This window comes from Oreochromis niloticus, linkage group LG3 (genome assembly GCF_001858045.2).
Source record: "Oreochromis niloticus isolate F11D_XX linkage group LG3, O_niloticus_UMD_NMBU, whole genome shotgun sequence".
Classification (NCBI taxonomy): domain Eukaryota; kingdom Metazoa; phylum Chordata; class Actinopteri; order Cichliformes; family Cichlidae; genus Oreochromis; species Oreochromis niloticus.
In genome coordinates this window covers 74,115,322-74,127,639 of record NC_031967.2, presented here as the reverse complement: position 1 = coordinate 74,127,639, position 12,318 = coordinate 74,115,322, and the positions used below count along the sequence as shown (strand labels likewise).

The window sequence follows — 12,318 nt, the reverse complement described above, 5'->3', positions numbered from 1 at the left end:
ATTATATTATATTATATTAATATCATTATTATATCATGTTATTATTATGTCATCATGGATTAAAAAAAACTGTCGCCAAATCTTTTCTTACACAAATCAGTGTGATGCCTTCATACGTGCTTCAGGTTTCTGCAAAATCCAATACCTCCAATATCGTACTCTATTTTATGTTGGATGTCCATCCTAAGAGACCAGCAGGGACCAGCACTGGTAGTACGCTGACTAGTGGCTGCCCTGTGGTTGCATTTGGTGTTCTTGCTGTGCCTTTCTAGCAAGAATACCAAATTTAAGACATGGAGTGAATGAATGAGAACGGGAGACCAACCCAATTACAGCCATGTGAAGAAGCAACCTGCAAATGTACTACCTACATAAAACAAAGACAGGAGTTCAAAGTGTACAGGGTGGCACTGTAACCTGATTGGCTACATTCAGTAGCGGTTTTAGATACGGGCGACACGGGCGGTTGCCCGGGGCGGCATCGTGATGGGGGGCGGCATCACGGGCATCGGCAAAAAAATTTTTTTTTTAAAAAAATGCTCGTACTCATGCTGCCCCGATGGCAGCCAGCGCATATTGGGAATGTCATAGGCACCGATCGGTTTTCTATCGCCCATTTGCTGGGAGTAAGGGCGCCCTCCGTTTGCGAGGTGCGCCTGCTGCTTGCGGCACAGGGAGGAGAGGGCGGGGCGGCGGGGGATTCTCTGGCTGGCTGGAGCAGCATCTAATAACCAACTCGCAAAATAAAACAAAATAAAAACAAAACAACAAACACGAAAACACCGGACATTGTGATACAGACTTATAATTTGCACCAATGTTTTTTCGAAATTCTATACACGAAAACTGAGCGCGAGAGCCCTCGGTGCGCCTACTCGCTGCTGAAGTCAAAGTAAACTTTATTGTCATACAGTCCAGTATATAGAGAGATGAGACGACGAGGCTCCAGTTACAGCAGTGCAAATAAACGAACAATAAATATAGTAGAGTAAGAAAATAAATATACACTTTAGGACTCGGGGTAAAGGGATCAATAACAATTTAAAATTTATAATTTACAGTTTGATGATTTAAAGTCTCACACATAACCCGTCGAAAGGGGAGGGAGACCTGCTGCTTCCAAATAGAGCACATTTCTATGTGGGGGGGGCGCCAGAGGGAGTGTTCGCCCAGGGCGCCAAACAGGCTAGGACCGCCACTGGCTACATTAAGAACATAACCTCATGCTATCTGTTTGGGAGTATGTTCGTGTTGACTTGAGCCTCATATTGATCTCCAATCTCAGTAAAAACATGTGTTGTTTATGAAGGTCTGGGCTGTAAGGCAGTGGTTTCACTGGTCTCAACTGAATATGAAAGGCAGAACAGGCCAGCTGCCTCTGCTGTGCCAGCAACACCCTGTAGGAGGTGCTGTAGTAGAAGAACTCCAGGAAAATGAAGAACAACTGAAGGATGATGATGCAGCTGGTGTTGGTGGTTTTGATAAACAGAGTAACAAGTGCACTTAAAATTCAAGATAACGTCAAAGTGCAATAAAAAAGCAATATTTTAAAACAAAAACAAGCCAAAAGGAATGAAGTCCAGCACAGACAGGTCAAAAATCTTCTGTGTTGTTGGTGCTTTTGGCAGATTTCAGCCTGTAAATTGTGCATCTTGTCAAATAGCGATGATGTGACTATATACGAATTTCAGTGCCCCTCCCGAAAATCTCCCAGAGCCACCATTCTCCCGATTTTCGACCCGGACAACAAAATTGAAAAACCATATCGCAGAATTCATAGGGCCCAGCCAGTTCCAGTTTCCAACAGTGGCGGCAGCGACTTAGTTTTAATATTACTTTTATTTCTCTTTCTGGGTCGCAAAAAAACTTTTAACATATTTTCAGGTGAGAGTTGTGTAAACTTCAAATATCTGAGCCGACCGACACATCGTCTTCAAACCCCCGCGGTCTTTCACTACTCGGGTTAAACATGATATATAAGTCACTTTGGCTTTTTCAGTGTTTTATTTGTTCGTGAGTAAATCGGTTTGGCTGAGATTAAAGTTATTAGATTAAATTAAATGTAACTTTATTAATCCCTCGGGAGGGTTTTCACAAAGCTGAATAAACGTCAAACAGAAAACTAATTAAACAAAGTGTGAGACGGTTGAGAGTTTACGTCAGCGCCCGGTTATATTTTAGACAGCAAGGAGCAGACGGCAGAGTTTCACTGCACCGAGGGAGCTCGTGACGTACTACCCGGCTTTCTTTAGACCGCCTGTTCCGCAGGTGGAAGCAGCCTTTGAATTTGGACACCCCCGCTGTTTCCGGGCCGGCCAATAATAACGGTGACATTTAACGTAGTTTATCCGATAAATAAACACTGTAAAATGTATTTATCCCCCCCAACAGCCTTTTTGAATGTCTCCCTGATTCTGAGGTCTCAAGGTTGGCAAATATGGCCACAACACCTCACTTTTTTGCCACATGTATCGCAAACCACGTCTCAGCTGTTTGTGGAAGTAAAATACGTCCGCACAATTACGCTCAGCCATTGTTGTGAGAGCGCACGCCAAAGGGCTGCAAGACATTTATACAGCCGTATTTCGCACATGACTATGAGAGGCGGAAGAGGAAGTAGTTCCTTTGAAAGTAGACAATCCGAATGTTATAGTTTCTTTCCACTGTGTTCCTGTTAATGATAAACTACAAATTTACCCTAAATTACTAAAATATCGATATTTTAATGTGAGAATCGGTTCTAGAACATAAATGATTGGTATCGGAGGAATCGATATTTCAGGATCGATCCGCACATCACTAGTATGTAATAAACACACATCTCCAAGACACGTTACAGTCTCTGTTTATAGCAGTGAAGGCAAACAGGAAATAAGTCAAAGCGCTGGTTAGCAGTTTAATTGGTTACTGTGTTTTTCCTTATCTACGGCGATACTGTTAAACTGAGAGGACATAGGCTCAAGCAGCTTTTCCTGCTCATCGAAAACTAGAAAAACACAGGTGAGTCAGTTCCTCATCCTCAAATCGTCTCTATTTCTACTGATTTCATAATTAACTTAAAAGATGACTTTTAGCAGCTCCTGCCTCAGGAAAGAGAAGCACTTCACACAGCTACCTCAGGACCACAGCTGCCTTCTGCCAGTGTTCACGATTCAGTATATATAAGGTAAGATAAGATTTTATTGATCCCACGATGGGGAAATTTTTACGTTACCTCAGCTCAGGTACAGATATCAGAAGGAAAATACAAAATACAAAAAACAAAAAACAAAACAAATAAAAAATAAATAAGATAATACACTATACAATGGTAGCATATGTGATTATGTATATGGTTGTGGAAATATGCAAGACATATACTATATAGCTTAATATAACTATTCTAACACTACTATTCCTATGTATAGACATGTACACGCACACACACACACACATACACACTAAATATACATATACATACATATACATCCGTACACATAGAAGGTCCATTATGCATGAAGTGGTGACCGTGGATGTCCACAGTGTCCAGTGACTTATGATATCGTGATTGAGGAGTTACAGAGTCTAACGTCTGTTGGGATGAATTATCTGCAAAAGCGCTCCTTCCTGCAGCGAGTGTGTTTCAGTCTCTTATTAAAGGAGCTGCTCAGCACACTCACAGACTCATGCAGAGGGTGATGTTGGTTGTTCATGATGGATGTCAGATGATGGCTATATCATCTGAGAAATTGGCAGTCGTCCGAATTATAACAGAAGCCTGAATTGTAAAGGCTGAACAGGAAAGGTGAGAGAACCATGCCCTGTGGTACCCCCGTGCTGCACCTCGGACACACAGTCATTGAGCCTCACATACTGTGGTCTGTTGGTAAGGTAGTCGATGGTCCATGCAGTCAGCTGTTTGCCTACTCCAGCTTTCCTCTCAGTAGTGCAGGCTGGATGGTGTTGAAAGCACTGGAGAAGTCAAAAAACATGATCCTCACAGTGCTCCGCGCCTGCTCTAGGTGAGAGAGGAATTGGTGTAGCAGGTAGATGACAATGTCATCCACCCCAATTCCAGAACGGTAGGCGAACTGCAGGGGGTCCATCCCTGAGCCCACCAGTGTGCGAAGGTGGTGCAGGATGAGCCTTTCCATTGGCTTCATCAGATGAGAAGTCAAGACCACAGGCCTGAAGTGGTTGGGCTCCTTGGGGTGTGCGTTTTTGGCACTGGAACCACAGAAGTCTTCAGTTCAGGATCCCTCTCCAGACTCAGTTTAAGGTTGAAGATGTACAGGGCCACCTGACAGAGCTGGTCTGCACATTCCCTGAGCAGTCTGGAGCAGATTCCATCCGGACCTGCCTCCTTCCTTGCCTTTGTCCTTTTGAGCTGACGTCTCAGCTGATCTGCATTCTTCAGAGCACACCCTTATCACCTTCTTTGTGGGGGGTTTACTCTTCACCATACTCCATAGGGTTATAAGTGGGATGGAGAAGGACCAGATTGTGGTCTGAGTAGCCAAGCAGGGGGATGGGTGATGCGATGTAAGCCTGCTTTGTGTTGGCAAACAATAGATCCAGGGTTTTGCTGTCCCTTGTATGGCAGTCAACATACTGTGAGAAATTAGGGAGAGTGACAGATAGTGAGACATGATTGAAGTCCCCAGAGATAATAATGAGGGACTGCAGATGTGCCATCTGTAGCTGAGACAGTGGAGTGAATGCACTCACAGGCTGCTGTAGGGTCGGCCGAGGGTAAACAGTCAGAACAATAACATGTGAAAATGCCCTGGCCAGGTGGTATGGCTGGACGCTAACCGTCAACAGTGCAATGTCTCTGGTACAATGCTGTTCCTTTACAGTGATGTGTCCCGGGTTACACCATCGCTCACTGATGTACATTGCTAGTCCCCCACCTCTCCTCTTACCACCTCACCTCTCCTCTTTCCATTGCATTCCGGTCCGCTCTAACCAGTTGAAAGCCATCCAGAGTTATGACAGAGTCCGGTGTGTCTTCCGTGAGCCATGTCTCAGTGAACAGTAGGAGGCTGCTCTGCTGCTCCCACTGCAGTCTGGTTAGCGCAATTAGCTCTTCCATCTTGTTGGGTAAAGATCTTACATTACCCATGAGAATGGATGGAATGCTTGGTTTGTACTGTCTCCTTCTTTACTGTTACTTCACTCCAGCCCTGCATCCCCTCCTCCAACGTCGTAATTTCTTCGCAATCTTGGGTTGCTCCTCCGGGAGTAGCCTCTTGTTGCTAACTTTGATCAGATGAAAGAAGGTTGGTCTTGAAGAACCTCTGTGATTTGTATTTATTTTTCAGCTACAGAAGCATGATTGACTCAACAAATATGACTTCGTCTCTCAACCACACTCATCATCTTTTTATCCCATCAGTCAACCATTTCTTTATGCTGGTCTACAGTCTGCTGTTTCTGGTACGTTTAAAATTTTCAGATTGCGCCCTGTTAGAACTTGGCTTAAGGGTCTCTTGCATGTTTGAAAGTCCTGTCCTCTTCATCCTCTCTGTGTCTCTACAGGTGGGTTTACTGCTCAATGGCTTCATCCTAAAGTTTTACTTTCACCAAGTTCGGCAGCAGGCATCCAGCAGCTTGATGGTCTACCTTAAGCACCTGACAGCTGCTGACTTCCTGCTCTGCCTCTCTCTGCCATTGCGGATAATCCACTACGCCAGCAGCTCTGGCATTGTTTACATACTCCACTGCAGCTTTGGAGCTACTTCCCTGTACCTCAACATGTACGCCAGCATACTGTTCATGGGGTACATCGCTGTTAACAGGTAAGGAACCTTTACTGAGTATAATTTGCAGTTCACGAGAATGTTAAAACCAGATTTTTGGGTTATTTACAAACTCTTCAGTCCTAGCAACAACATGAATATTTATTTTCACCGTACAGTGACTTCTGCAGATTTGGCACCACTGTGACTTTTTTGGTGAAGCTTTTTTTTTTTTTTAACCACATTTTGTCTTCTCTCTGCAGGTATCTGAAGATCGTCCATCCTTCAGGAACTCACATCCTGCAGACAGTACGGACTGCTCACATCGTCTCCACGGTCACCTGGGTTTTTCTCCTGGCTCAAGCAATTGCCTACAACATAATGTTTTTCATCACTCACAATCCTCTGACCTCTGACCGTTGCTACTGTGGGCACCTCTTCAGTACGTCATTCAGCATCCTTCATAACACATTTCAAATCAGCTGCACCATCATCTTCCTCTTGGTCTTCGTATGCTTGGTCTTCTTCTACTACAGCACCTCCCGCAGGGTGTTGCAGGCACAGCAGACACAGCTGGCCTCCTCTGAGAAGCTGGTGAAGTCTCGCAGGAACATGTTGGTGCTGGTCAGCATCTTCTGTGTTTGTTTTGTGCCCTACCACCTGGTTCGAGTTCCCTATAGTTTTTTCTGGAATAACCCTGTGGGTGGGGTGTTATACTACCTGAAGGAAGTGGCCACCATGGTGTCAATTTTTAATGTCTGTCTGGACCCTCTTGTTTACTTTTACCTCTGTAAGACTTTTCGGGCCCAGGTAAGAAAGATGTCCAGGAGAGTCTATGATCCAACAAAGAGAAAGGGAGAGAGCATCAAGAGCAGCAAGGCAAACCAGCGAGCTGTAAGGTAAACAGTTTCTGCTGAGTTCAGAGATCAATATGAGGCTCAACTCAGCAATTCATTTGGAGGCGATGACATCATGTTATTTAAAAAAAATTATTTTCAATAAATTTGAAACAATTTAAAGGAAACCTTTTCCATCCTATCATTAAAAGCTATTTTATTTGTAATATTTTCGAGGTGAAAAGAAAACAAATGAATCAATTTTGAATGAGGCTATAACGTGACAAAACGTGAACCACTCAGGACACTCTCTGGATGCACCGAGACAACTGAACCTCTCTACTGCAGGCGTGGGTTAGTTTCATCTTTCCACCTCACACTAACATGTAGCGTAAACAATCACACATTTATATCTCACTTAATATCTTTCATTTGTTTTTCCAAAACTTAGTCAAAATTGATAAATGATCACCATGTTTTTCTTTAGTGTTTGTATGCAAGTAAAATGAGCCTTGTTCTTTGTGACCTGGATTGTGTCGTTAATCTGTGTCACACAGACTGACTTTAACTCTGTGGTCATAGCGTCCTGTTTCTGATGCGACTACAGGTTCTCAAGTTTTACTGAAGGGGTTGTTACCTTTAAAACACACACACACACACACACACACACACACACACACACACACACACACACACACAATAAATCTTAAACTATGATGACTTTAATGAAAATGTGACAGTATTTAAGATGCTAGATTTCAGTTTCATGAATCATCCTGACATGTTGACCAGTTCTTACATTCATCTTGTTGCTTCATCATGTTTTGAAGCATTTCATCATCTCTGTGATTCACATGGTTTCACAGCAGCGGTCTACATGAAGAGAAGAAAGATATATGAGCTATATCAAAATATGAGCTATACATCAGCACTTGTAGCTACTTGCAGCAATAATGTTTGCAGCTGTACATGACTAAAAATTGGTCAATTGTTTTTTTGGGATATTGTAAAAAATAATCTAAAGGTTTTTAAATTGTGTGCAAAGATTGTTTTTTTTATCTATGTGTACATCAACAACGTGACATGTGGAACTGAGACACTGATAGAACAGTTATAAATATAAATATCTTAAATTCAGTTCCAACATTGCAACACACCAAACTGTTTTTAAAAATCAGGTCTCACATTTATTCTGTATAGACCTCAGGCTCCACAGACATACAAGCACAGGGAGGCACAGACAACCCTGAACAGTATGGCTGCTGTGCTTCTGTATGTTTTATATTTTTTGTATGTTTGTATGTTGTGCATGTATAACACAGCAGCTACTTCCTCCTACTGTTTCCACTGAACCGATGGCTGAGATTACAGTCAGGTTTCTCAACACAAAACTAATAATAGAGTGTGTATAGCTGTGGGAAAGTGTGTGTCTGTCCTGTACGTTGTGGTGAAAAATGTGTTATTTTTGCTCTTCTGTTGATAGTTATGAACAAATATAGCTGCAGTGATATCATTTGTAAACCCTTTTTTTTCCATCAACAGCTGGACATTAAACTTTATTGTAACACCTAAACAACCACACTGAGACGTGTGTTAACGTTCAGTGTGAGCGCAGGAAGCGGTTTGAAAGTCTAACACCTCGAGTGTCATCAAGAAGGCAAAATTCACAGCCTTCCTGTGGTTTGATGCTCTTTTCTGATTGGATGTTGTTTAAGTGAAGAACTTTCTGAGCTGCTCAGTTGGGTTTGTACTGTACTCTTTAAGAGTGTGTTATAAATAGCACAAGGCCTGCATGTCACATACACTAAATGCTTCCTGGATTTTATCTTTCACATTAAAAGTTTATTGCCACCACTTCACTTGCAACACTTATGCGAAAGCAAGGGAGGAAGTACTGAGTTTTATTCATGCGATTTTGAAATATTGGAACAGCGGATGTGTGTTTTGTTCTCATAAATTTGTGCACTGAAAATGATGGATAACAGAAAAACATGGAGGGAATATTCATTTTGAATCTGTTGGAAAATGTATTTTCCTCAATATAAATCTCTTTGAAGGAGGTGATGGAAAAGGTAAGTGATGTCAGAAAGTGAATGGTAGCTGAGAATCAAACAAACTTTTTTTAATTTTAAGTTTCAGTTGTACCAAATATCTGAATCAGTTAATGAATAACTAACCCCATCTGCTTAATCATCTTCAACACCCTGGAGGACAGACGGTAGATTTTAGATGCTCTTCAAGATTACAGTGACCAGTGCTTCGAGGATATAGTTATGAAGAAGGCCCAGAACATATGCTCCCTGGTCAAAAATGAGAACCATCTTCTAAAGGAAGTCACCCGGCAATCTCCCCCAGTACAGCATCGCCTGCTGACAAAGACTTTACTGACAACTTGGATTCAATCAATAAGCATTTTTCCAGTTTCAATGTGTGGTTGCCAATGGCACCACTGGCTGGAGAGGGGTGAGCACCTGGTTTTGGTCTGGACCGACCATAAGAATCTATCCTACATCTGGACGACCCAGCAGCTATGCTTTTAACCCTTTAAAGCCGGTCGGAGCGGGCACGCTCCGTTTTGCGTAACTATTTTTAAATCCTGGTAGAACTGCAACAACATAAACTAGCGCAATAATTTTTTTGCATATGAAACTGAAGGAGTTGTACTTACTCTTATGCCATCAGCTTGTCCTAGGTCACGGTTTCCTTCTACATATAGCTTTTGCATAAAAAGCACTTGCAGCAACAAAAACATAATATTCCAGAAACACGCTTTGCCGATCCGATCAGCTGTTCGTAACACTTCCTGCGTCCATCAGCGTGGACTATCGCATGTCCACCATGACCTGCCCGAAACCAGAAGTGACGTCATTTTACGGAAATGACGTTTTTTTTTTGTTTTTTTTTACCTTCAGGGCCTTATAAGCCTATACTGGTGTTTTTAAAAATTATGTTTGACTTTCTGTATCGTTTCTGGGATGCTTAGAACTCAAATTGCACTGCTGGAAATAGTTTATTTTGATGCATATGCTGTTTTTTTGCAAATTTGCCTTATAATATTTATTTTCGTTTTTCCTGCAGTATATAAAAATTGGTGTATTTCAAAAATAAAACTATAAAGACACTCAAAATAAATTTCCTGTGATGGGAAACTATTTTGTGCAACTTTTTTGTATTTACAGTTTTGAGGGATAAGCCTCTTAAATTTCTCTAACTAGAAATATATTTTAAAAACAAAAACGATTTTCAATTTTTTTTATAGTTTATTGCACCTTTTTTTGCAATTTATGTAATTACTATGCACTTAATCCATACAAATTATTACAATTTGGGCTATAATGGTTGTATTGATGTATAGCAACTTCAAATGCTCCCAGAAATGGCACTACAGCATGTAAAAATATAATATAAGCTCTGGCGGACTTGGTTCTATGGTAGGTCTTAAAGTGTTAAGGCTGTAAGACTATTTGGATGCATCACATAGAAAGTACCCTGAGACAACTGTCATGAATTAAATGACAGAGATTGTCAGCAAACACCCTTTAGAAGAGGCCATGTATCAAAATTGCAACTCAAAGAGAGTTTTAGTAGAGTTTAACACACTGAATTGATTAAACACATCAAAGTATGAAGATGGGTTCTTTCAAAGAGGAACCTCAATGAAAATGTTTTTCTTTTCAGCTCCAGAAACATGGTTGACCTAAAAAAACATGACTTCACCTCTGCACCAGACATTGTTGTTGAAAAAACATCAGCCAAACCTTTCTTTGTTCTGATCTACAGTCTAGTGTTTGTGGTAAGTTTCAGATCTTCAGATTAGATCTCCAGATTGTGTTATGTGCATGGTGCATGTAGCAAAATCCTCCTCTCTCATCCTCTCTGTGCTTCTTCAGGTGGATTTTCTTCTCAATGGCGTCATCATAAAGTTTCATTGTTGTTGAGCTTGACTGCAGGTGTCAAGCAGCTTGATGGTCTACTTGAAGAACCTGATAGCTTCTGACTACTAACTGATCAGATAAGAAAAAGACATGTCTATTTTGAAAGCAGGTCATTGCCCCTGTTTAGCAGTGAAGAGAAACAGGAAATAAGTCAGAGTGCTGGTTGGCAGTGTGATTGCTATGCTTCCATATGTACAGTGACACTGTAAAATTGAGAGGACATAACCACTCAAGTAGCTTTTTCTTCTCAATGAAAACTGGAGAATCACAGGTGAGTCTTGATGGTTGCTTATCTTGAAATATTTTGCACTTCTGCTAAATTCATACTTAATTTAAAAGACAACTATTTCAGCTCCTGGAAATGCAACAGTAAATATTTTCAGGTAAATGCCCTCCTTGATTCTCCACTCCAAGAGGGGGCCTAACGGTACATCTTTCACTATCTTACAATGCTGTGATTGCAGCCATTTCCCAACTCTCTGGGAATCGTACTCATGGCCATTAACCAGTGGGCTTTGATCAGTGGTTGTTGATCAATAGTCATGACAATTTGGACATTAATGATCAAGGAACTGATCTTAGAGCCCATTGCTCATTCAGTGATGGTAGTCTCAGTCATTATGCAAATGTACTGTTTATAAGGTTGGGGAAACCTGCAGTCACCTGAGACCAAAGAAGTCACTTGGACGAGTTATGAATTGTTTCTCCAACTGAAAACGCTGCGTTCAGACGAACACAATCAACCTTTTGGGATCTACTTACCTGGATGATTGAGTATGCATCAAGATATCTTGTTTAGGATTTTATTACCATATTTTTCGGACCATAAGCAGCACCGGATTATAAGGTGTACCGTCGATGAATGGGTCTGTTTTCATCAAGGCTTATTAACCTCCTAGGACATGCTGTCCACATATGTGGACATCACATTTTGGGTTGTCTAGACCAAAATACTAAATCCACTTACAAGGATATCAGGCTCTCTTAAGGCCCTCCTCCTAAGGCCCTCTGTGGGTCTTAGGAGGTTAAGGGAAACAAAACAGTCAGATAAGTCAAACTTTACTCAACTCATTCTTCTTGCTTCCTCCACTTCTGTACCATTGATTCATTAATGTTGAACTCTCTCGCAGCTGCTCTATTCCCATGTTGTGGCATCTTCACTGTGTTTGTTATGCTAACATAGCTGTGTTGCTAGTGATCACGTAGCACATCAATATATACCAGCTAGTCCAACTTCAGTAACCTTACAAAACAGCTGTTTATCCATCCGCTTATCCTTTTCAGGGTCGTGAGGGGTGCTGGAGCCTCTCCCAGCTGTCATAGGGCGAGAGGCGGGGGACAGGTCGCCAGTCTGTTGCAGGGCTAACACATAGAGACAGACAACCATTCGCGCTCACATTTACTCACAGATTCACACCTATGGGCAATTTGGATTAATCAGTTAACCTATCCCCACAAAGTGCATGTCTTTGGATGGTGGGAGGAAGCCAGAGTACCCAGAGGGAACCCACGCAAACACGGGGAGAACATGCAAACTCCACACAGAAAGACCCCGGCCTGATGGTGGAAACGAACTAAGGACCTTCTTGCTGTGCGGCAACAGTGCTAACCACCGTGCCACCGTGCTGCCCACAGCTGTTTAGTTTTCTGTATTTATTTATGTTGGAAGTGATAGCAGAGCTGTACGTTTTCATTTTTTCAGAAATCTCTCATTCAGAACATATATATATATTATATTATATATTATCTTTAGATGGAAGCTAGCAAGCTAACTTCCTGCTAACTTCTAACTCCCTTAAATGTAATAAATTCTGTTTTCATGGATGC

At 41.7% G+C, this 12,318-nt stretch overlaps 1 protein-coding gene across 1 annotated transcript; it reads left to right on the top strand.

Moving 5' to 3' along the window:
- The first annotated feature begins 2,232 nt into the window (after nucleotides 1-2,232).
- Nucleotides 2,233-7,207, top strand: LOC102079858 (G-protein coupled receptor 87-like). The gene is made up of 6 exons (XM_019356687.2): nucleotides 2,233-2,327; nucleotides 2,957-3,000; nucleotides 3,078-3,166; nucleotides 5,304-5,418; nucleotides 5,521-5,780; nucleotides 5,984-7,207. Exons 4-6 carry the CDS (start codon nucleotides 5,314-5,316, stop codon nucleotides 6,621-6,623), a joined length of 1,005 nt encoding a protein of 334 aa, XP_019212232.1. The 5' UTR covers nucleotides 2,233-2,327; nucleotides 2,957-3,000; nucleotides 3,078-3,166; nucleotides 5,304-5,313; the 3' UTR covers nucleotides 6,624-7,207.
- The last annotated feature ends 5,111 nt before the right edge of the window (nucleotides 7,208-12,318 follow it).